Source organism: Macaca nemestrina, chromosome 7 (assembly GCF_043159975.1).
Source record: "Macaca nemestrina isolate mMacNem1 chromosome 7, mMacNem.hap1, whole genome shotgun sequence".
NCBI lineage: Eukaryota > Metazoa > Chordata > Mammalia > Primates > Cercopithecidae > Macaca > Macaca nemestrina.
The window spans coordinates 101,294,070-101,315,442 of NC_092131.1; the positions used below are offsets into that span (position 1 = coordinate 101,294,070).

The 21,373-nt window shown below is 45.0% G+C and overlaps 1 protein-coding gene across 3 annotated transcripts in view; it reads right to left on the bottom strand.

Moving 5' to 3' along the window:
* Positions 1-21,373, bottom strand: part of LOC105488301 (zinc finger protein 774) — a 38,642-nt gene that overhangs the window by 9,875 nt on the left and 7,394 nt on the right. Inside the window, exons 4-5 of one of the 3 annotated variants that reach the window (XM_071100665.1) lie at positions 20,392-21,291; positions 18,517-18,612 (exon numbers count right to left, since the gene is read on the bottom strand). In XM_071100665.1, the coding sequence (XP_070956766.1) occupies positions 18,560-18,612; positions 20,392-21,291 (953 nt within the window). In that variant the 3' untranslated portion in view covers positions 18,517-18,559. Of the gene's footprint in view, positions 1-12,065; positions 21,292-21,373 lie in introns of those variants that run through there. The other 2 variants (XM_011752214.3, XM_011752213.3) reach the window with 2 other exon arrangements.

Sequence of the window (21,373 nt, forward strand, 5' to 3'; positions counted from 1 at the left end):
TGGGTGAATCATGCATAGCCACAGGGGTAGAGCTGCCCCATGCCTTGGGAGCCCACCCATTGCAACAGTGTGCCCAGCATATGGAACATGGAGTCAAAGATTATTTCAGAGCTTTAAGATTTAATGACTGCCCTTCCAGCTTTCGAACTTGCATGGGGCCTGTAGCCCCTTTCTTGTTGGCTGATTTCTCCATTTTGAAATGGGAGTGTTTATCCGAGGCTTGTACTATAACTGTCAGGCCTCACAGGATAGCTTTTCAGGAGATTGTGAGTATGCTGTGTAGGCAGAATTCTGAGATGACTGTCCAAGATTCCCAATGCTTGGCTATTCAATCAAACACTAATCTAGGCACTATTTTGAAGGGATTTTGCAGATGCAATTAAGGCTACTAAACAGTTGATCTTAAGATGGGGAGATTATCCTGGTCATCACATGAGCCATCTATAAGCAGAGAGATTCCCTTAGCTGACAAAAGAAGTCAGAGACTCAAAGCATGGAATGGTTCAATGGGTCATTCCTGGTATTGAATATGGAGGGGTCCACATGGAAAGGACTCGAGAGCAGCCTTGAAAAGTTAAGAGTGGCCCCTGACTGATAGTCAGCAAGGAAACAGGGACCTCAGAACTACAACTGCAAGGAACTTGATTCTACCTATAGCCTAAATGAGCTTGGAAGCAGATTCTCCTCACAGCCTCAAGATAAGTCCTTAATCTAGTGAATATTTTAATCTTGACCTTGTAAGACTCTGAGCAAAGAACCCAGTCAAGCTTGCCTGTACTTCAATAGAAAACTATTACATACACTTAAGGAAACTTGAGTGTATGGGGAGGGGGTTGGGGTGGCTTATAAATAATGTTGCCAAATATGCTAATGGTGAAATTTTGTATAAAAAGGACTATGAGCTAGCTGGGCACCCTGCTTCTCTCTGATAAGACTAACTCCATATAGTTCATGAGTCTTTTGAGCAGATGTAGCCCATAATAAATCAGATACTCCATTTGGTCTATGTAATTACTGATCTTCTTTGTCTCTCTATATGTTGAATACCTTGGGAAAAGAGATAGAACACCTTGTTCTAGAGATAGAACAAAGGGCCAGTAAACTTCAGAATACCATGAAGTGGCTGTCTGTAAAGTACCAGTTTTCATCCTTGTGAAACTTCAAGTATTACCTATCATCGCTTAACTCCTTAACCAGCTCGTTTGAGAGAAACCTATTTCACTTTGTCCTAAAGGTATTCAGATATTCCAGATCTTGTGTTTAAGCACAGTTCTTGCCAGGTATTCCGACTTCAGCCATTTCTTCAACTCTTGGTGTTTCAGATGGAGGAAAAGTTTTGAACTACCTGTTGGTAGTTGCAGCTATTTACCAACTGCTTATCATGTTCCAGAAAATGCTAGGTGCTTTATTTATATTGTCTCATTTAATCTTCACAATAACCCCATGAGGAAATATAATTATCCTCGTTTTACAAATGAGAAAACAAGCACGAAGAGGTTAGGTATTTTGCTTAAGCTATAAGATTTCAGAGTTAGGATCAAGCCTCTATCTCTCTGATTCTAAAATCTCTGTCAAATCATCATTCAACACTGCGTCCTAGTTTATGGACAGCATATCAATAAGAAGGTGTTCATTCATCTCTTAAATATGCCTAATTGCCTCGGAAAACCTTTCAACGAACATGTGTGAACACCCGTGTCCTAGTCTAGGGACAATATATAAAAACAGAGACCCGGAAGTTGTGGGAGGAAGCCAGGAAGTCAGCTCAGAATGGAGTTGGGGCATTGGTTTCCGGGCTGGGGTTAGAATAGGCCACAAGGTTCTACTGCAGTCTTCAAGGCCTAAGACAAAGGACAAATCTAAGGACTCACCAAGAGACAGAAATAGCTCATAAGAATCATGAGCTCATTGGAGAGTCAGACCAAAGTATGGGGAAAGAGTGGTAAATGAGGCATGGAACACCAGACCCCATCACAGGGTTAGAACCCGAGACAAGCCTGCATGGCAGGGTTACCCATGGCAAACTCCTGCAACATCGACAGGGATGACAATGAGTTACTAGTAACAACAGCTAACTCGTAACCAGTGCCCTTTAGGTCCAGTTGTAAGTATTTGATCTCATTTGGCCTTCACAACAATCCTATGAGGTAGGAACTACTAGAATTTTCAATTTAAGGATGAGAAAACTGAGATCAGAAAGGTTATTAATGTTCCAAAGATTACACAACTAGTTAGTGACATACTCAGAATTCAAACTGCATTGGACCCAAAGCCCACATATGTGAACGCTATTCTCCACCAATGCACATAAGGACCTAGAGGGCTGAGTTGAAAGATTTGTGAGGCCACATCCACCAAGGAATGTGATGGATATAGACTCGACAAAGCACTCTCAAGAAGCTTTCAGACATCAAGACAGAAATCTAGGAGCACAGATAACAGAACAGTTGACGGGTCGGGCATGGTGGCTCACGCCTGTAATCCCAGCACTTTGAGAGGCTGAGGTGGGCAGATCATGATGTCAGGAGATGGAGACCATCCTGGTTAACACGATGAAACCCCGTCTCTATTAAACATACAAAAATTAGCCAGGCCTGGTGGCAGGTGCCTGTAGTCCCAGCTACTTGGGAGGCTGAGGCGGGAGAATGACGTGCACCCAGGAGGTGGAGTTTGCAGTGAGCCAAGATCGTGCCACTGCACTCTAGTCTGGGCAACAGAGCGAGACTTCATCTCAAAAAAAGGAAGACTTTGCGGGGAAGACCAATGGAAAGGGTGAGAAAGGGCATAAGTTGCAGTAACAGTGTAAACCAAGCTAGAAAAATTGCAGAGGTGTGTGCATGTGCAATCATGCCCTGATTCTTGTCTAGTTAACTTCACCCCAGGCTTCTCAAACAGCCCAGGCTTCTCAAACTTCACCCCAGGCTTCACTAACAGCCACATGATGTTTCAAAAAGTCCAAGTGGAACCTCTTTGGAAAGATGCCCACCATTGGCAGAGGCTGTGACCTTTTTCCTCAGGTACCATGGGTTGCTACATGGGGAATGGGTGGACACTGGGCTGTAAATACTGTGTCCAGAATTTATTCCTTTTGGCGGGTTCTTGGTCTCGCTGACTTCAAGAATGAAACCATGGACCTTCGCAGTGAGTGTTACAGTTCTTAAAGATGGTGTGTCTGGAGTTTGTTCCTTCAGATGTTCAGATGTGTCCAAAGTTTATTCCTTCCAGTGGGTTCGTGGTCTCATTGACTTCAGGAATGAACCACAGACCTTCTCAGTGAGCGTTGCAGCTCGTAAACGTGACATGTCCGGAGTTGTTTGCTCCTCCTGGTGGGTTCGTGGTCTTGCTGACTTGAGGAATGGAGCTGCAGACCCTCATGGTGAGTATTACAGCTCATAAAGGTAATGTGGACCCAAAGAGTGAGTAGCAGCAAGATTTATTGTGAAGAATGAAAGAACAAAGCTTCTACAGTGTGGAAGGGGACCCGAGCGGGTTGCCACTGCTGGCTGGGGTAGCTAGCTTTTATTCCCTTATTTGGCTCCACCCACATCCCACTGATTGGTCCATTTTACAGAGTGCCGATTGGTGCGTTTACAATACTTTAGCTAGACACAGAGTACTAATTGGTGCGTTTTTACAGAATGCTGATTGGTGCGTTTACAATCCTTTAGCTAGACACACAGTGCTGATTGGTGCATTTTTAATCCTCTAGCTAGACAGAAAAGTTCCCCAAGTGCCCACCTGACCCAGAAGCCCAGCTGGCTTCACCTGTCAATACCTTCTTCCTTTATCACTCCTCATTTTCTTTTTTTTTTTTTTTTTTTGAGACGGAGTCTTGCTGTGTGGCCCAGGCTGGAGTGCAGTGGCTCGATCTCGGCTCACTGCAAGCTCCGCCTCCCGGGTTCACGCTATTCTCCCGCCTCAGCCTCCGAGTAGCTGGGACTACAGGCGCCCGCCACCACGCCCGGCTAGTTTTTTATATATTTTTTTTAGTAGAGACGGGGTTTCACCATGTTAGCCAGGATGGTCTCGATCTCCTGACCTTGTGATCCAACCGCCTCGGCCTCCCAAAGTGCTGGGATTACAGGCTTGAGCCACCGCGCCCGGCCACTCCTCATTTTCTTTAGAACTGATATTTGGGTGGTAGAAAGCTCACATCCTTTATGGAAAGTCACCTTCCCATAAGCTCCTGTGGAAGTACAGTACAGAAAAATCTAACTAGGCCTCTCATGAGATTACGGGCAATCAGTGACATTTCTACTACAACTTTTTTTTTTTTTTTTTTTTTTTGAGACGGAGTCTCGCTCTGTCACCCAGGTTGGAACACAGTGGCGCAATCACAGCTCCCAGGAGTCTCAACCTCCCCAGCTGAAGTGGTCCTCCCACCTTAGCCTCCCCAGTAGCTAGGGCCACAGGCATGCACCACTATGCCCAGCTAATTGTTTTTATTTTTTGTAGAGATGGGGTCTCATCATATTGCACAAGCTGGTATCCAACTCCTGAAGTGCAGTGGCACAATCTCTGCTCAGTGCAAGCTCTGCCTCCCGGGTTGACACCATTCTCCTGCCTCAGCCTACCAAGTAGCTAGGACTACAGGCACCCGCCACCAGGCCTTGCTAATTGTTTGTATTTTTAGTTTCACCGTGTTAGTCAGAATGGTCTCCATCTCCTGACCTTCTGATCCACCCGCCTCAGCCTCCCAAAGTGCTGGGATTACAGGCATGAGCCACCGAGCCTGGCTTCTACTACAACTTATAATGCCAGAGCAGGGCAAGGTAGAAACTGCAAGACTTCAGTCACTATTCAGTTATGTAAAGACTAACACATGGGCACACTGGCTCACACCTGTAATCCTAGCACTTTGGGAAGCCATGGCAGGAAGATTGCTTGAGCTCAGGAGTTGGATACCAGCCTGTGCAACATGATGAGACCCCATCTCTACAAAAAATAAAAACAATTAGCTGGGCATAGTGGTGGATGCCTGTGGCCCCAGCTACTGGGGAGGCTGAGGTGGGAGGACCACTTGAGCTGGGGAGGTCGAGACTCCTGGGAGCTATGATTGCACCACTGTGTTCCAACCTGGGAGACAGAGCAAGACCTTGTCTCAAAAAAAAAAAAAAAAAAAAAGGACTAGGCAAGGTGGCTTACTCCTGTAATCTCAGCACTTTGAGAGGCTGAGGCAGGTGGATCCCCTCAGGTCAGGAGGTCCAGACCAGCCTAGCCAAGATGGTGAAACTCTGTCTCTACTAAAAATACAAAAATTAGCTGGGCATGGTGAGATGCACCTGTAGTCTCAGCTATTTGGGAAGCTGAGGCAGGAGAATTGCTTGAACCCGGGAGGCGGAGCTTACAGTGAGCCAAGATCACCCCACTGCACTCCAGCCTGGGCAACAGAGTGATACGCTGTCTGAAAAAATAAAAAAAATTAAAATTAAAAAAAAAAAGACGGCCGGGCGCGGTGGCTCAAGCCTGTAATCCCAGCACTTTGGGAGGCCGAGACAGGCGGATCACGAGGTCAGGAGATCGAGACCATCCTGGCTAACACGGTGAAACCCCGTCTCTACTAAAAATACAAGAAAATTAGCCGGGCGAGGTGGCGGGCGCCTGTAGTCCCAGCTACTCGGGAGGCTGAGGCAGGAGAATGGCGTGAACCCGGGGGAGCGGAGCTTGCAGTGAGCCAAGATCGCGCCACTGCACTCCAGCCTGGGGCACAGAGCAAGACTCCGCGTCAAAAAAAAAAAAAAAAAAAAAAAAAAGACTAACACAGGAAAAAACGTGAGAGACATACAGCTATGCAGCAATGTTCCTCCCTAAGACTCCAGTGAGTTCATTGACACATGTCCAGTTTGATTTTTTTTTTTAAAGAGGCCAGGTTCTGCCACCTTCCTTACAGTACAGAAACAAGCTCTCTCAGTCACAAGTATCAATCACATTATTCAGTTTTGTGGAATCACTGGCAATGCCCCCATGTATCAGAATGTCTTCTGTGACTGAATTTACATGTCAAGGTTAATTAAACAAAGCTTTATTTCAGTATCATGGCTTGTATGCATTTTTCTCATTCATGGACCAACTGGCATAAGTGATACCTCCTCCAGGGAGCCTTCCTTGACTCTCAAGATAGCCCTTCCCTGGCTGACATATACTTCTTGTATCGAAACTATGTGTCTGGGCTGGACGCAGTGGCTCACACCTGTAATCCCAGCACTTTGGGAGGCCGAAGCAGGAGGATCACCTGAGGTGAGGAATTTGAGACCAGTCTGGCCAACATGGCAAAAACCCGTCTCTACTAAAAATACAAAACTGAGCTGGGTGTGGTGGCGCATGACTGTAATCCCAGCTACTGGGGAAGCAGAGGCAGGAGAATTGCTTGAACCCGGGAGGTAGAGGTTGTGGTGAGGTGAGATCACCTCACTGCATTCCAGCCTGAAGGACAGAGTTAGACTCTGTCTCAAAAAAAAAAAAAAGGAAAAAAGAAAGAAAGAAACTACGTGTCTGTATGTCTGTTTCCCACAACCACTCTGTGTGCTCCTCAAGAGAACTGTCATGTTTATACCTGTATCCCAAGCACCCTCAACTAGGCCTGGATATAATAGGTAATGAGTGTTTACTGAATTAAATTGAATAAATTAGAGAGATACAATGTGGGGTTTGATGTGTGTCCATATATTCTGTTTGTAATATGCCTCTGACTCTGGAGAGGGAGGACATGCTATGCTGGTGTCTAGACTCAGGCTGAAGTGCTAACATTTAGATGCTTCAAGTTTCCTTCAGTTAAGCCCAAGTCACCTGGATCAAGAAATTTATGTATTCTTAGTACATAACTGACAGATTCAGGGCAGACTCAGTAATAAAATCAAGCTTCTGGCTTCAGGATCCCAAGAGATTTTTCTCTTAAAGAATTTGGGCTGGACGTGGTGGCTCATGCCTGTAATCCCAGCACTTTGGGAGGCCGAGGCGGGCGGATCACGAGGTCAGGAGTTCAAAACCAGCCTGGCCAACATGGTGAAACCCCGTCTCTACTAAAAATACAAAAATTAGACCAGGCGCGGTGGCTCAGACAGGGCGCGGTGGCTCACGCCTGTAATCCCGGCACTTTGGGAGGTGGAGGCAGGCGGATCATCTGAGGTCAGGAGTTCAAGACCAGCCTGGTCAACATGGTGAAACCCCATCTCTACTAAAAATACAAAAATTAGCCAGGCATGGTGGCAGGTGCCTGTAATCCCAGCTACTCGGGAGGCTGAGGCAGGAGAATTGCTTGAACCCGGGAAGCGGAGGTTGCAGTGAGCCAAGATCATGCCACTGCACTCCAGCCTGGGCAACAGAGCAAGACTCCATCTCAAAAAAAAAAAAAAAAAAGAATTTTATAGGCAACTAAAATGGGTGGGACCAACCTGCCATTCCAGCTGCAGAGAGAAAAGTCAAACATTAGTGGACTGGGATCTTATTGTGGATGAATGATCTGGTATCTGGGGCAGAAAGCAAGGTCCTCCCAGGAGAAGAGCAAGAAAGGAAGGTTGATGCTACAGCCTGTGGAAGGGTCTTAAATTCTACATTAAAGGACATTCCACTCTCTTCTGTAGACAATAGGAAATGATTTAAGATTTTATAAGCAGGGGAGGAGTATGATTTGATTCAACAAAGATTTATGAAATGTTTACTTTTGTACTAGTATGAACAAGGGTATAAAGTTGAGTTAAACAGTCACTGCCCTTTAGACAAGTACACAAGTGACTGTAATGCAAGATGAAATAAGAAGTGAGTGAAACCCAAGATGTAGAAAGAAAGGATTACAGAAGTCCAAAGGAAATCCTATCTGCTTGATGGAGGAGATCTGGAAATACTTTATGGAGAGGGAGGTGTTTTAATGGGCCTTGAAGAATAGGTACTTTATAAACAAAATTCCCTGAAGAGGTAACATGAACAACAATAAACTTGTAAAAGTTGTATAACTGCTGGGCGCGGTGGCACATGCCTGTAATCCCAGCACTTTGGGAGGCCCAAGCAGGGGGATCGCCTGAGGTCAGGAGTTTGAGACCAGCCTGCCCAACATGGCGAAACCCCGTCTCGACTAAATACAAGAAATTAGCCAGGTATGGTGGCGCACGCCTGTAATCCTAGTTACTCAGGAGGCTGAGGCAGGAGAATTGCTTGAATCTGGGAGGTGGAAGTTGCGGTGAGAGGAGATCGTGCCACTACACTCCAGCCTGGGAGACAGAGTGGGACTCCCTTTAAAAAAAAAAAAAAAAGTTGGGTAACTTCCCCACTAATCAGGGAGACACTTTTTACTTTAATTTAATTTGATTTATTTATTTGAAACAGGATCTGCCTCTGTCATCCAGACTGGAGTGCAGCGGCATGATCATAGCTCACTGCGGCCTTCACCTCCAGTGCTCAGGCAATCCTCCCACCTCAGCCTCCTGAGTAGCCGGAACTACAGACACCAGCCACCATGGCCAGATAATTTTTCATCTTTTTTTTAGAGATGGGATCTCACTATGCTATCCAGGCTGGTCTTGAACTCCTGAGCTCAAGAAATCCTCCTGCCTCAGCCTCCCAAAATGCTGGGATTACATGTGTGACCTACTATGCCCAGCTGAGATGCATATTAACACTACAATGAGATATCGTTTCATACTCAAAAACATTTTATAAATAAAATTTTTACATATATAGATATATATGTATGTATACATATATTTGCTTTTTCTATATATATACACATACATACGTATACATATAATACATGTATATTATATATATTATACATATGTTTCCAATTAACTACTATACTGAAGTTCATATTAGTAAATCCTTTGATTTTCATTAGTTTGTATGAGTATCCTTATTGCTTAAGCAACATATTTAGTTTTGTCTGTTTTTTACCTTTACTGTATTTTTTTTTTTCCAAGACAGAGTCTTACTCTGTCACCCAGGCTGGAGTGCAGTGGCACAATCTTGGCTCACTACAACCTCCACTCCCAGGTTCAAGGGATTCTTCTGCTTCAGCTTCCTGAGTAGCTGGGACTACAGGTGTGAGCCACCACACCCGGCTAATTTTTGTATTTTTATTAGAGACAGGATTTCACCATGTTGGCCAGGCTGGTCTCAAACTCCTGACCTCGTGATCCGCCCGCCTCGGCCTCCCAAAGTGCTGGGATTACAGGTGTGAGCCACCACACCCGCCCTGATCTTTACTGTATTTTTGCTCTTACTAAATATATATGTATGTATAGAGAAAGACAGGGAAAAAAGCAAATATATATAAAAGCATAGGAGTGAGAAATGCCAAACTCTTTCCCTAAGTTGTACAGTGGGCACATGGTTGTTCTTTACACTAATTGTTGTATATTTTAATATTGACTTTTTTTTTAAGAGTAGATAGTAGATAGTAGTTCAGCAGGAGGAAGTGAAGCAAGAAGCTATTCTAGAGAGAAGAAATTGTACTGGAGAGGGCAGGCTGTGTTCAGGAAACAAAGTGTCATCATGCTGCTTGGCAGAATAAAAGACATTTTTTCTTTGTCAGAAGAGCAGCAACTTGCATTTGTGCACTTTATAAAATACTTTCATGTGCTCCCACCAGTTAATTATCAACTTGAAGAACAAGTATTCCATTCGATACATGAGGAAACAGGCTCAGAAAGACTAAGCGATATATCTGTGAATATTTTTTGGCAGAGAAAAAGCTTAAAAGGATATACAACAAACGGTAGTGGTTATCTCTGGGAAGTGGAATTTACTGTTTGCTTAATTGTATTTTCTGATATTTCTTTTTTTTTTTTTTTTTTTTTTTTTTTGAGACGGAGTCTTGCTCTGTGCCCCAGGCTGGAGTGCAGTGGCGCGATCTCGGCTCACTGCAAGCTCCGCCTCCCGGGTTCACGCCATTCTCCTGCCTCAGCCTCCCGAGTAGCTGGGACTACAGGCGCCCACCACCTCGCCCGGCTAATTTTCTTGTATTTTTAGTAGAGACGGGGTTTCACCGTGTTAGCCAGGATGGTCTCGATCTCCTGACCTCGTGATCCGCCTGTCTCGGCCTCCCAAAGTGCTGGGATTACAGGCTTGAGCCACCGCGCCCGGCCATATTTTCTGATATTTCTATAAATGAACATGAAATAAAAGATAATAAAGCAGAGAGAGGGAAGGAAGACAACAGGGAAACAAAGATTTTCTCAAAATCAAACGTTCGTGCTTTTTTTTTTTTTTTTTTTTTGAGACGGAGTCTCTGTGTCGCCCAGGCTGGAGTGCAGTGGCTGGATCTCAGCTCACTGCAAGCTCCGCCTCCCGGGTTTTTACGCCATTCTCCTGCCTCAGCCTACCGAGTAGCCGGGACTACAGGCGCCCGCCACCTCGCCCGGCTAGTTTTTTGTATTTTTTAGTAGAGACGGGGTTTCACCGTGTTAGCCAGGATGGTCTCGAACTCCTGACCTCGTGATCCACCCGTCTGGGCCTCCCAAAGTGCTGGGATTACAGGCTTGAGCCACCACGCCCGGCCACGTTCATGCTTTTATATTCCCAAACCTGCTCTGATTTACACTAATGACAACAACAGAAGAAATACAAGAAAGATTCTAACAGAAAAAAATGTTCAACCTCACTGGTAATCAAAGAAATGCAAATTAAAACAATATGTAAGAATAATGTATATTAAATTAGCAAAATTTTTTAAAGATGAGGGTGTGATGAGACTAGTAGCCATTTACTGTTGGGAACACTGTAAATTGATACAATAGCTTTAAAAATGATTCCGCAGTGGCCAGGTGTGGTGGCTTACACCTGTAATCCCAGCCTTCTGGGAGGCCGAAGTGGGCAGATCACTTGAGGTCAGGAGTTTGAAACCAGCTTGGCCATCATGGTGAAACCCTGTCTCTACTAAAAATACAAAAAATTAGCTGGGCATGGTGGTGCACACCTGTAATCCCAGCTACTCAAGAGGCTGAGGCAGGAGAATCGCTTGAACTCAGGAGGCAGAGGTTGCAGTGAGCCGAGATCGTGCCACCGCACTCCAGCCTGGGTGACAGAGCAAGACCTGTCTCAAAAAAAAAAATATATATATATATATATATTCCGCAGCAAGTAAGGAAGGTGTAAAATTGTTCTCATCCTGTGAAAATCTAAAATGTGGAAAGTTTTTTTCTGGGGAGCAACAAAACATTCACATGAGCATTTTTAATGCAGTAGGGCATCCCCGATTCAGACACCAGGTCCAAGATTGACTGTTTATAGAAAGATGGCCTATACTCTTTTGGACATTTGTTTGCTCTAATTTATACACAGAAAGGAGCAGAGGGTGTTTTGGAGTTTGTTGGAGGGGCGTTTGCTGAAGGAAATATAAGAAAATGTGTGTGTGTGCATGTGTTTGACTGGGAATGAGGAACTGATCTAGTGTCTGTTCAGGGTCCAGGCACTCAGATTACTCTTTTTCCCCCTCAGTATAACTCAATGAGATTTGAGTGAAAAAGGTCAATCTCAGGAGAAGTGTTCTGTTTTCTTATTTGCTTTCTTTTATTTTTCTTGTGAAATACATTGTAAATGAAAAGCATATAAGTAATGCATATTAACAATTTAAATAATTATTTCACAAAGAAAACCTGTGTACTCAGCACCCAACTTAAGAAATAGAAACCGATGGCAGTGGTGGGCAGATTACTTGAGACCAGGAGTTTGAGACCAGCCTGGCCAACATGGTGAAACTCCGTCTCTACTAAAATTACAAAAATTAGCTGGGTGTGGTGGTGCATGCTTGTAATCCCAGCTATTTGGGAGGCTGAGACAGAAGAATCACTTGAACCCAGGAGGCAGAGGTTGCAGTGATCTGAGATCGTGCCACTGCACTCTAGCCTTGGTGACAGAATGAGACTTGGTCTCAAAACAAATCAAAACAAACAAACAAAAAAGAAATAGAAACTTTGTACCTTTCTCTCCCATTCCAAATAATTACTATACTGAAGTTTGTATTAGTAAATTCTTTGATTTTCATTAGTTTGTGTATCCTTATTGCTTAAGCAATATATTGTTTAGTTTTGCCTCTTTTTTACCTTTACTGTATTTTTACTCTTACTAAACATATATTTCTTTTTTTTTTTTTTGAGACGGAGTCTCGCTCTGTCACCCAGGCTGGAGTACAGTGGCCGGATCTCAGCTCACTGCAAGCTCTGCCTCCCGGGTTTACGCCATTCTCCTGCCTCAGCCTCCCGAGTAGCTGGGACTACAGGCGCCCGCCACCTCGCCCGGCTAGCTTTTCGTATTTTTTAGTAGAGACGGGGTTTCACCGTGTTAGCCAGGATGGTCTCGATCTCCTGACCTCGTGATCCACCCGTCTCGGCCTCCCAAAGTGCTGGGATTACAGGCTTGAGCCACCGCGCCCAGCCTTAAACATATATTTCTATGTCTTGCTTTTTACACTCAATATTGTTTGAAGCTTGTCTGTGTTGATGCATGTAACTGTAGTCTGCCGGTTTTCCTTGATGGATAGCATTCGATATGTAAATTACCAACTTGCTCAGAAGTGCAGCCACTAAATCCTCATTTTGAGCAATCACCCCAAGTAAGACTGATGCAGGGTGACTTTTGCTCACACTTCAGGAATTACTGTCTTAGAGGACAAAATCTGAGCTCTTACCTCCCAGTTTCCCAACTCTCTACATCAGCCTTTTATTTTTAATTTTAGTAGAACTGTTTGTTTTCCTTTTCCAAAAAATATTTTCTCATATTTTTCACCTATATAATTCTTATGCTTTAAGTCTCTCCATTAAACTATAAAATCCTCCAAAGATTATCATTATTATCATTGTTGTCACTGACATTTATGGAGCAGATACAATATACCAGGTAGTTAGTACAAAGAGTTTTTCATGGATCATCTCATTAATCCTCGTCCAACCCCATGAAGAAGATTCTGGGATTAGCATCATTTTACAGATAAGGAAGTAAGGGTCAGAGAGATTAAGTAACTTGCCCAAAGTTAAACAGCTCTGGAATGTGGATCTCTAACCATCTTACTTGTCTTTGAACCTCTAGGATCTCGGGTAGGACTTTTGGTGTGTGGAAGGCACTTGATTAATGTCTGTTGAGCTGCACTGAAAGGAAAAGTCAAGGAGACCAGATGGAAAACAATCCATTTAGTTCAGATGATGGCAGTGGGGATGGAAAAGAGGAGCTGGAAATAAGACTTGGCATGCCAGACTATTACAGAGCTGAATATGGGGAGTGAGGTTGGGGGAGGGAATGAGGAAGGGACAAGACATTTCCATTTTTTCGCTTTGAGCACTTCTGTATTTTTTGGAAATGTTTTCAGCAACCATGTGATGCTTTTATAATTTTTTTTTTAAAGAAGAGAAAGTGTAGAGGCAGCAACTACGTGACTAGGCACCAGCAAAATATAGAAAAAAAAGGACGAAAAGAAACCCAAGCTGACCAGGAGGCTTCTGGCAAGGCAATGTAGGAGAATGGGGAATTGAAGTCAGAAAGAGAAATGCCTGGGGGAATGCTTCTAGGGGAGATACTGACTGTAATTTGGAGAGTCTGGGTTTGGGAAGCAGCAGGTCATCTGGGGGAGGTCTCCACCAAGTAGCTAGACTTGTAGGTCTGAAATTCGGGAGAGAGGCTGGGCCAGACCCATGCTCTGAGAAATGATGGTTGAAGTCATAAGCTTAATGTGCAGAACAAAAAAGAAAGAAGAAATAAGACCTCAACCAGAGTGTTGACGCGTCAGGCATGTCTGAGTAGAAGAAGAGCCAGGCCGGGCGCGGTGGCTCACTCCTAGAATCCCAGCACTTTGGGAGGCCGAGGCAGGCAGATCACCTGAGGCAGGAGTTCAAGACCAGCCTAGTGTAACCCCTGTCTCTACCAAAAGTACAAAAATTAGCTGGGCCTGTGGTCCCAGCTACTCCAGAGGCTGAGGCACCACAATCCCTTGAACCTGGGAGGTGGAGGTTGCAGTGAACTGGTGAGCCGAGATCGTGCCACTGCACTCCAGCCTGGGCAACAAAGCAAGACTTTGTCTCAAAAACAAAACAAAACAAAAACCAGAGGAGCCAGGGAAGGTACTTGAAGAGGAGCATCCAGAAATGTAGGCGAATCATCTCACAACCTCATAATCACCAATGGAAAATATAATTTTTTTAAAAAGGCATATGGGCCTGGTGCAGTAGCTCACACCTGTAATCCCAGCACTTTGGGAGGCCAAGGTGGGACAGTTGCTTGAGGTCAGGAGTTCAAGAGCAGCCTGGGCAACAAAGGGGGACCCTGTCTCTATCAAAATTATTATCATTATTATTGTTGGAGATGGAGTTTCGCTCTTGTCACCCAGGTTGGAGTGCAATGGCACGATCTCGACTCACTGCAACCTCCGCCTCCCAGGTTCAAGTGATTCTCCTGCCTCAGCCTCCTGAGTAGCTGGGATTACAGGTGCCCACCACCACGCCTGGCTAATTTTTGTACTTTTACTAGAGACAGCATTTCACCATATTGGCCAGGCTGGTCCTGACCTCAGGTGATCCACTTGCCTTGGCCTCCCAAAGTGCTGGGATTACAAGCATGAGCCACCACACCTGGCCTCTACCAAAAATTTTAAAAGGCCAGGCTTGGTGGCATGTGCCTGTAGTCCTAGCTGCTACTCAGGAGGCTGAGACAGGAGGATTGCTTGAGCCTGGGAGGTTGAGGCTTCAGTGAGTCATGATCACACCACTGCACTCCAGCCTCAGCAAAAAAGCAAGACCCCATCTCTAAAAAATAATAAAAAAAACATATGTAAATGGCATCAAACAGTAAAGAGTTCTTTTATTTTTTTTTAAGAGACAAGTTTTAGCTCTGTCATGTAATCTGGAGTACAGTGGTACGATCACAGCTCACCGCAGCCTTGAACTCCTGGGCTCAGGCAATCCTCAATCCTCCCACCTCAGCCTCCCAAGTACTTGGGATGACAGGCGCACATCACCATGCCTGTCTAATTTGTTGAAACTATTTTTTGTGGAGACAGGGTCTGGCTATGGTGCCTAGGCTGGTCTTGAACTTCTGGGCTCAAGCAATCCTCTGGCTTCAGCCTCCCAAAGTGCTGGCATTACAGGTGTGAGCCACCACACTCAGCCCTAAAAGACCTTTGAGGTTCCAGTTGTAGAAGCATGCTAGGGTAAGTGGCCCTATTAAAAGGGCCTAGGCATGATAACCCTGAGAATATCTACATGTGAGTGGAAGTTTGACAAAAGGGGAAGAGAAGGACTGCAATGATAAGGTCTAGGAGGCATTATTTCGAGGTAAAAGAAGGGTTAGAGATCTTGTCTTTTTGTTGTGGTGCCTGCCCTGGTGCTTGGTGATAACAACTACTCGCTGGAGACTTACTTTACATCATGGATTGTCTCAAAGCCTTTAGTTTTTTTCTCCATAATATGACCTACACATAGCAGCCAAATTGACCTTCTGAAGTGCTGATCACGTCTCTCCTCTCCTCTCCTATAAAACCACCAGCTACGCCCTTTTCTCCAGAGAGTAAGATCCAAACTCTTTAGTTTGGCAGCTAAGAACCTTCTTGGTGTGACCTTCGCTCGCTCACCTGGCCAGTTTTGTCTCACTCTGCTACTTTTCCAGCACAATGAGATCCTTGCCCATAAGCATGCACTCATTAGTTCATCCAGTAAACACATATTGAGCACCTACCATGTGCCAGGCACTGTTCTAAGTGCCATGGAAAGAATGGAAACAAGAGAAATGACTCCCACCTTTTGCGGAGTTTACCAAAAACAAATCAATAAGAAATTATCAGACAGGTATAAGGACTTTGATGAAAAAAGAGGATAATGTGATGGAGGGTGACTAATTTAGATCGGATAGTTAGGGAAAGTCTTCCTAAGGAGATTGGTTTAGGCTGAACCCTGGTTGACAAATAGGAGGCAATGCAAAGGTCTGGGCGAGGAACATTCTGGGCAGAGGGAACAATTAGTACCAAGGGTCTAAAGAGCGCACAACCTTGGCATGACCAAGGAGCAGAGAACTCAAGAGTGCTGAGATGAGGCAAGGGAGAGGGAAGGGGACATCACAAGAGGCTGGAGGGGGAGAGGACAAAACCACAAGGGCCTCTTAGGCCTGGGTAAGGATTTGGGTCTTCATTCTAAAAGCAATGGAAAGCTGCTGAGAAGTGATGTGATTCGATTTAGGATTTTAAAAGTTCACTCTGGTTTCTGTGAGTGAAACCAGTTTTTTCAGAGCAAAAATAGTATCAGGAAGATCAGTTTGGAGGCTGCTGCAGGAATTCATGTAAGAGATTGGTCATTTGGGACTGAAGAGTGGCAGTGAAGACGGACAGGTTTGACAGATACGTTTGAGAGGAATCTGGGAGGTAAAATTAATGGGGCTTGGTGATGACCTCAATTTTGGAGTGAGAAAGAACGGATATATGGAGCATGTTAAAGCAGCAAATCATCTAGTCATGAGGTAGAAAGAAAAGAAAACTATAGAAAGGGTTACCTTCACTCTCAGCAATAGTACTGAAATATTCCCTGCTCATGGCTGGGGGAGGATGGGCAGGAAGACAGGGAGGAGAGAGGGGATTGGCAGGGCCACAAAGCAAATCTCACATTGCTCTTCGAGAGCTCCATTTTACCATAGCTGTACAACATGAAAATCAAAGTGATAGGTGGCCAGGTGTGGTGGCTCTTGCCTGTAATCCCAGTACTTTGGGAGGCCAAGGCAGGTGGATCTCCTGAGGTCAGGAGTTCAAGACCCACCTGGCCAACATGGTGAAACCCTGTCTCTACTTAACATATAAAATTAGCCAGGCGTGGTGGCATGCATCTGTGATCCCAGCTACTCGGGAGGCTGAGGCAGGAGAATTGCTTGAACCTGGGAGGCAGAGGGTGCAGTGAGCGAAGATCACGCCATTGCACTCCAGCCTGAGCAACAGAGCAAGACTTCGTCTCAAAAAAAACAAAAACAAAAACAAACAAACAAACAAAAAAAAACAGAGCTTACATCTTACAATAACTGAATAACATGAAAAACAAACAAAATGATAGGTGGCCAGGCACAGTGGCTCACGCCTGTAATCCCAGCACTTTGGGAGGCTGAGGCGGGTGGAGCACCTGAGGTCAGGAGTTCGAGACTAGGTGTGATCTCAGCTCACTGCAGCCTCCATTTCCTGGGTTCAAGCAATTCTCCTGCCTCAGTCTCCTGAGTAGGCGGGATTACAGGCACATGCCACCACACCTGGATAATTTTTGTATTTTTAGTATAGGTGGGGTTTTGCCAAGTTGGCCAGGCTGGTCTCAAACTCCTGACCTCAGGTGGTCCTCCCGCCTCAGCCTCCCAGAGTGCTGGGATTACAGGCGTGAGCCACTGCGCCAAGCCTGAATCTGCATTTCTGAAAAGTTTCCAGATAATGCTGATGCTACTAGTCTGGGCTCACAGTTTGAGAACCACTGCACTGGATTAACTAAAAAAAACTTTCTGGTCAATTATCTAATGATGCTTTCAAAAACGGAGGTAAGGTTATCAGCTGAGTTCTATCCTTCATGAGCCACAGCACTCAGATGGCATTCCATGTAATGGAAGAGAATGAAAGAAAAAACCTTTTTTTTTTGAGACTGAGTCTGGCTCTGTCGCCCAGGCTGGAGTGCGGTGGCCGGATCTCAGCTCACTGCAAGCTCCGCCTCCCGGGTTCACGCCATTCTCCTGCCTCAGCCTCCCGAGTAGCTGGGACCACAGGCGCCCGCCACTTCGCCTGGCTAGTTTTTTGTATTTTTTAGTAGAGACGGAGTTTCACCGTGTTAGCCAGGATGGTCTCGATCTCCTGACCTCGTGATCCGCCCGTCTCGGCCTCCCAAAGTGCTGGGATTACAGGCTTGAGCCACCTCGCCTGGCCAGAAAAAACCTTTAATCCGTCACTGTGTTCTCTAAAAAGTGGTAACTACCCAGCTCCCTCCTTAACCCCTTGCACCTGCGCTTACTCCTCCACTTCCATTCCACCAGGATGAAGGACCCCAGCACAGGATCTTGCAAAGCTCCCTAGAACTATACCCCTCCATCATTTCCAAATTCAGACTGGCTTACTGGATATAATATGGGTCCTCTGGTCCTGTAGTGTCTCACAGGCACTGTAGCAAATCCCAGAGCTGGTCTGTTGTTGCAGAGGAGGACTGCAAGCTGGAAATCTAGTGACTTGCAGCCAAATCTGGCCCTTCCGTTAACTATGTGGCCCATGATGAGTCATGTCATTTAGCATTTTTACACCCTAATTTTCAACAGTTTTTTTTTTAAGTCCCCCAGTATGAGAGAAAAGGGAATACTTAAAGAAATATTAGCCAAAATTTTCTTGGAAAAAAGACATTAGCAACAGAACTATAACATTAGAGATATTACATTTATAGTTAACCAACAAAGAGCGTGCGTGTGTGTGTGTGTGTGTGTGTGTGTGTGTGTGTGTATTTTTAGATCTTCACAACAACCTTGTGAGGTAGGTAAAACTTGAGGCTGAGAGAAGATGAAAGTCTGGCCAAATTAAGCATCAGGGCCAGGACTCAAATACTTTACCTTCTCAATGAAGTCAGTGTTCTTTCCAACACACTGCCTTCCCTCAATTGATTTCAGTTGAATGTAGGAATGTAGTAGTGCATAACCTGGATGGCCCTAAAAGGATCAGAGAATTATATTAACCTAAAACTAAATGGCCAATGACTCAGCAAATTAGAAAACAAGAGTTGTTAGTCTTCAGCTAAATGCCACGGAGGACCCCTGCAATATCATTTGACATTCTCAGCAATTTTGCTTCCACAATTTTACAGTCCTCTACCAGGTCCCTCTGGCTTGTTCATTGTAGGATATTTTCTGTGTGTCAGATGACAGCAAACCTCCTGTAGAAGTACCTCATACACTGCCATTTCAAAGAGCTTCTGAAATTCTTTCAGTCTCCAAGTCACAAGACCGCAAACATCCTCTATGATAATTCAGCCTTGTCATGGCAGTGAGACATCTGGTGACTAATGCCTGCACAGCACTGAACTGGGAGTGCATTTCCATTTTATTCAATTTGTGTATTCCAATGCCAAACCTTCCAGTTATAATCTAATTTCTTTCAAGTTCTGAGCTTGGGGTGGGGGGATTACACTAATAAATTTCTAATTGAGTAATAAGACTGATAAAAGTCACCAATCTTGCATTGAGTGTCTTTTAAGGGCCAGGTAGTGCATTAAAGGCTTTATATAAGACCTCAAATATTAATCATTAATAATGATGTGACCATTTAGTTATTGAGCATCTATGTTGTGCCAGGCACTGTACTAGGTGGTTAATGTATGATCTCTAGGCCACATTTTTCTCATTTCTCATTTAGTAACTAGGCATCAACTTTTTTTTTTTTTGGAGATGGAGTCTCACTCTGTTGCCCAGGCTGGAGTGCAGTGGCGTGATCTCAGCTCACTGCAACCTGCACCTTCGGGGTTCAAATGATTCTTCTGCCTTTCCCTCCTGAGTAGCTGGGACTACGGGTGCGTGCCACCACGCCCAGCTAATTTTTTTTTTTTTTTTTTTTTTTTTTTGAGACAGAGTCTCACTCTGTCGCCCAGGCTGGAGTGCAGTGGCTCAATCTTGGCTCGTTGCAAGCTCCACCTCCTGGGTTCACGCCATTCTCCTGCCTCAGCCTCCTGAGTAGCTGGGACTACAGGCACCCGCCACCACGCCTGGCTAAGTTTTTGTATTTTTAGTAGAGACGGGGTTTCACCGTGTTAGCCAGGCTGGTCTCAAACTCCTGACCTCAAGTGATCCACCCGCCTTAGCCTCCCAAAAGTGCTGGGATTACAAGCGTGAGCCACCACGGCTGGCCAGCATCAACTATTAAACTCACATTTCCCTAAGAGTCAGTCACACACTGAAGGAATGCCTTTTGTATTCAGACCGTTATTTGGTCCCTTTAAGTTTATCCTCTCTGTTATAACATAGACAAGAAAGAGGGAGGATAGATCAGGGCCTAAAATGAGCCACTGATGCCCAGGTTTTCTCTATTTGGGGTGCTTGAAGACAGTAGCAATGAAAATTCACAAGGGAGCAGCAGAACACTAAAGACTATTTCCTAAACCAAATGGGTGTTTTGATGGCATAAAAGATGCGCTTTCTGACGGAAGCTCTTGTTACATTTACTACAGTGGAAAGGTTTTTCTCCTGTATGCGTTCTCTGGTGTGTGAGGAAATGGGAACGCTGATTGAAGGTCTTGCCACACTCAGGACATCGATAGGGCCTGTCTCCTAAGTGGATTCTCTGATGGGTAATAAAGTGGGAGCTCTGATTGAAGCTCTTCCCACATTCCCCACATTTGTACGGTCTTTCTCCTGTGTGGATTCGTTGGTGCTTAATGAGGGCGGAGCTGTCAGTGAATCCTTTCCCACAGTTTTCACACTTAAAAGGTCTCTCACCTGTGTGTGTTCTTTGGTGCGTGACTAAATGTGAGCTCTGACTGAAGCTTTTGTGGCAGTCAGGACAACTGAAAGGTCTTTCTCCTGAATGAGTACTCATGTGAGCTACAAAATGAGAACTATCTCTGAAGCCCTTCCCACACTCTGGGCATTTGAAGGGCCGTTCTCCTGTGTGGGTTCGTTGGTGCTTAATCAAATCCGAGCTCTGGCTAAAACTCTCCCCACAGTCATTACACCTGTAAGGCTTCACCCCTGTGTGGGTCCTCTGGTGAGTGATGAAATTTGAGCTTCGACTGAAGCTTTTGTGACATTCCAGGCACGTGTAGGGCTTCTCGCCTGTGTGGGTTCTTTGGTGCATTATGAGGTGTGGCTTCCGCCCAAAAGTCTTCCCACACTCTGGGCACTCATAGGGTCTCTCCCCTGTGTGGGTTCTCTGATGTTTGATGAGTGTTGAGCTGTCGCTGAATTTTTTCTCACACCCCTTGCATTGGTAGGGCTTCTCTCCTGTGTGTGTTCTGCGATGGGTGACAAGGTCTGAGCTCTGTTTGAAGCCTTTCCCACACTCAATGCACGTATAGGGCCTCTCGCCAGTGTGGGTTCTTAGGTGTCTTATGAGATAGGAACTCTGGTTAAAGCTTTTCCCGCATTCTGCACACATAGGCTTCTCTCCTACATATCCATCCAGGAGCTTGTTTAAATCCCTCTCCTGTGAAAAGGGCTCCAGCTGGTCCTCTCCTGGAAGGGTTCCATGTTGCCCTTCTAATTCTAGGCCTCGCTCCCAGTTTCCTCCCCAACTAAGAGTATGAGAAAGATCTTTATTGGTTCTTTCTGAAGATGTTCCACATTGTTCTGCTGTTTCAGAAATGTCCTGATTGAGCTTTGCCACCTGATGCTCAAAGTCTGAAAAATTAATGTAAGTAACAGAGAATAAAGTTATCAGTTGCCAGGAAGGAATATCAGAAAACAGTGAAAAAGATTAAAA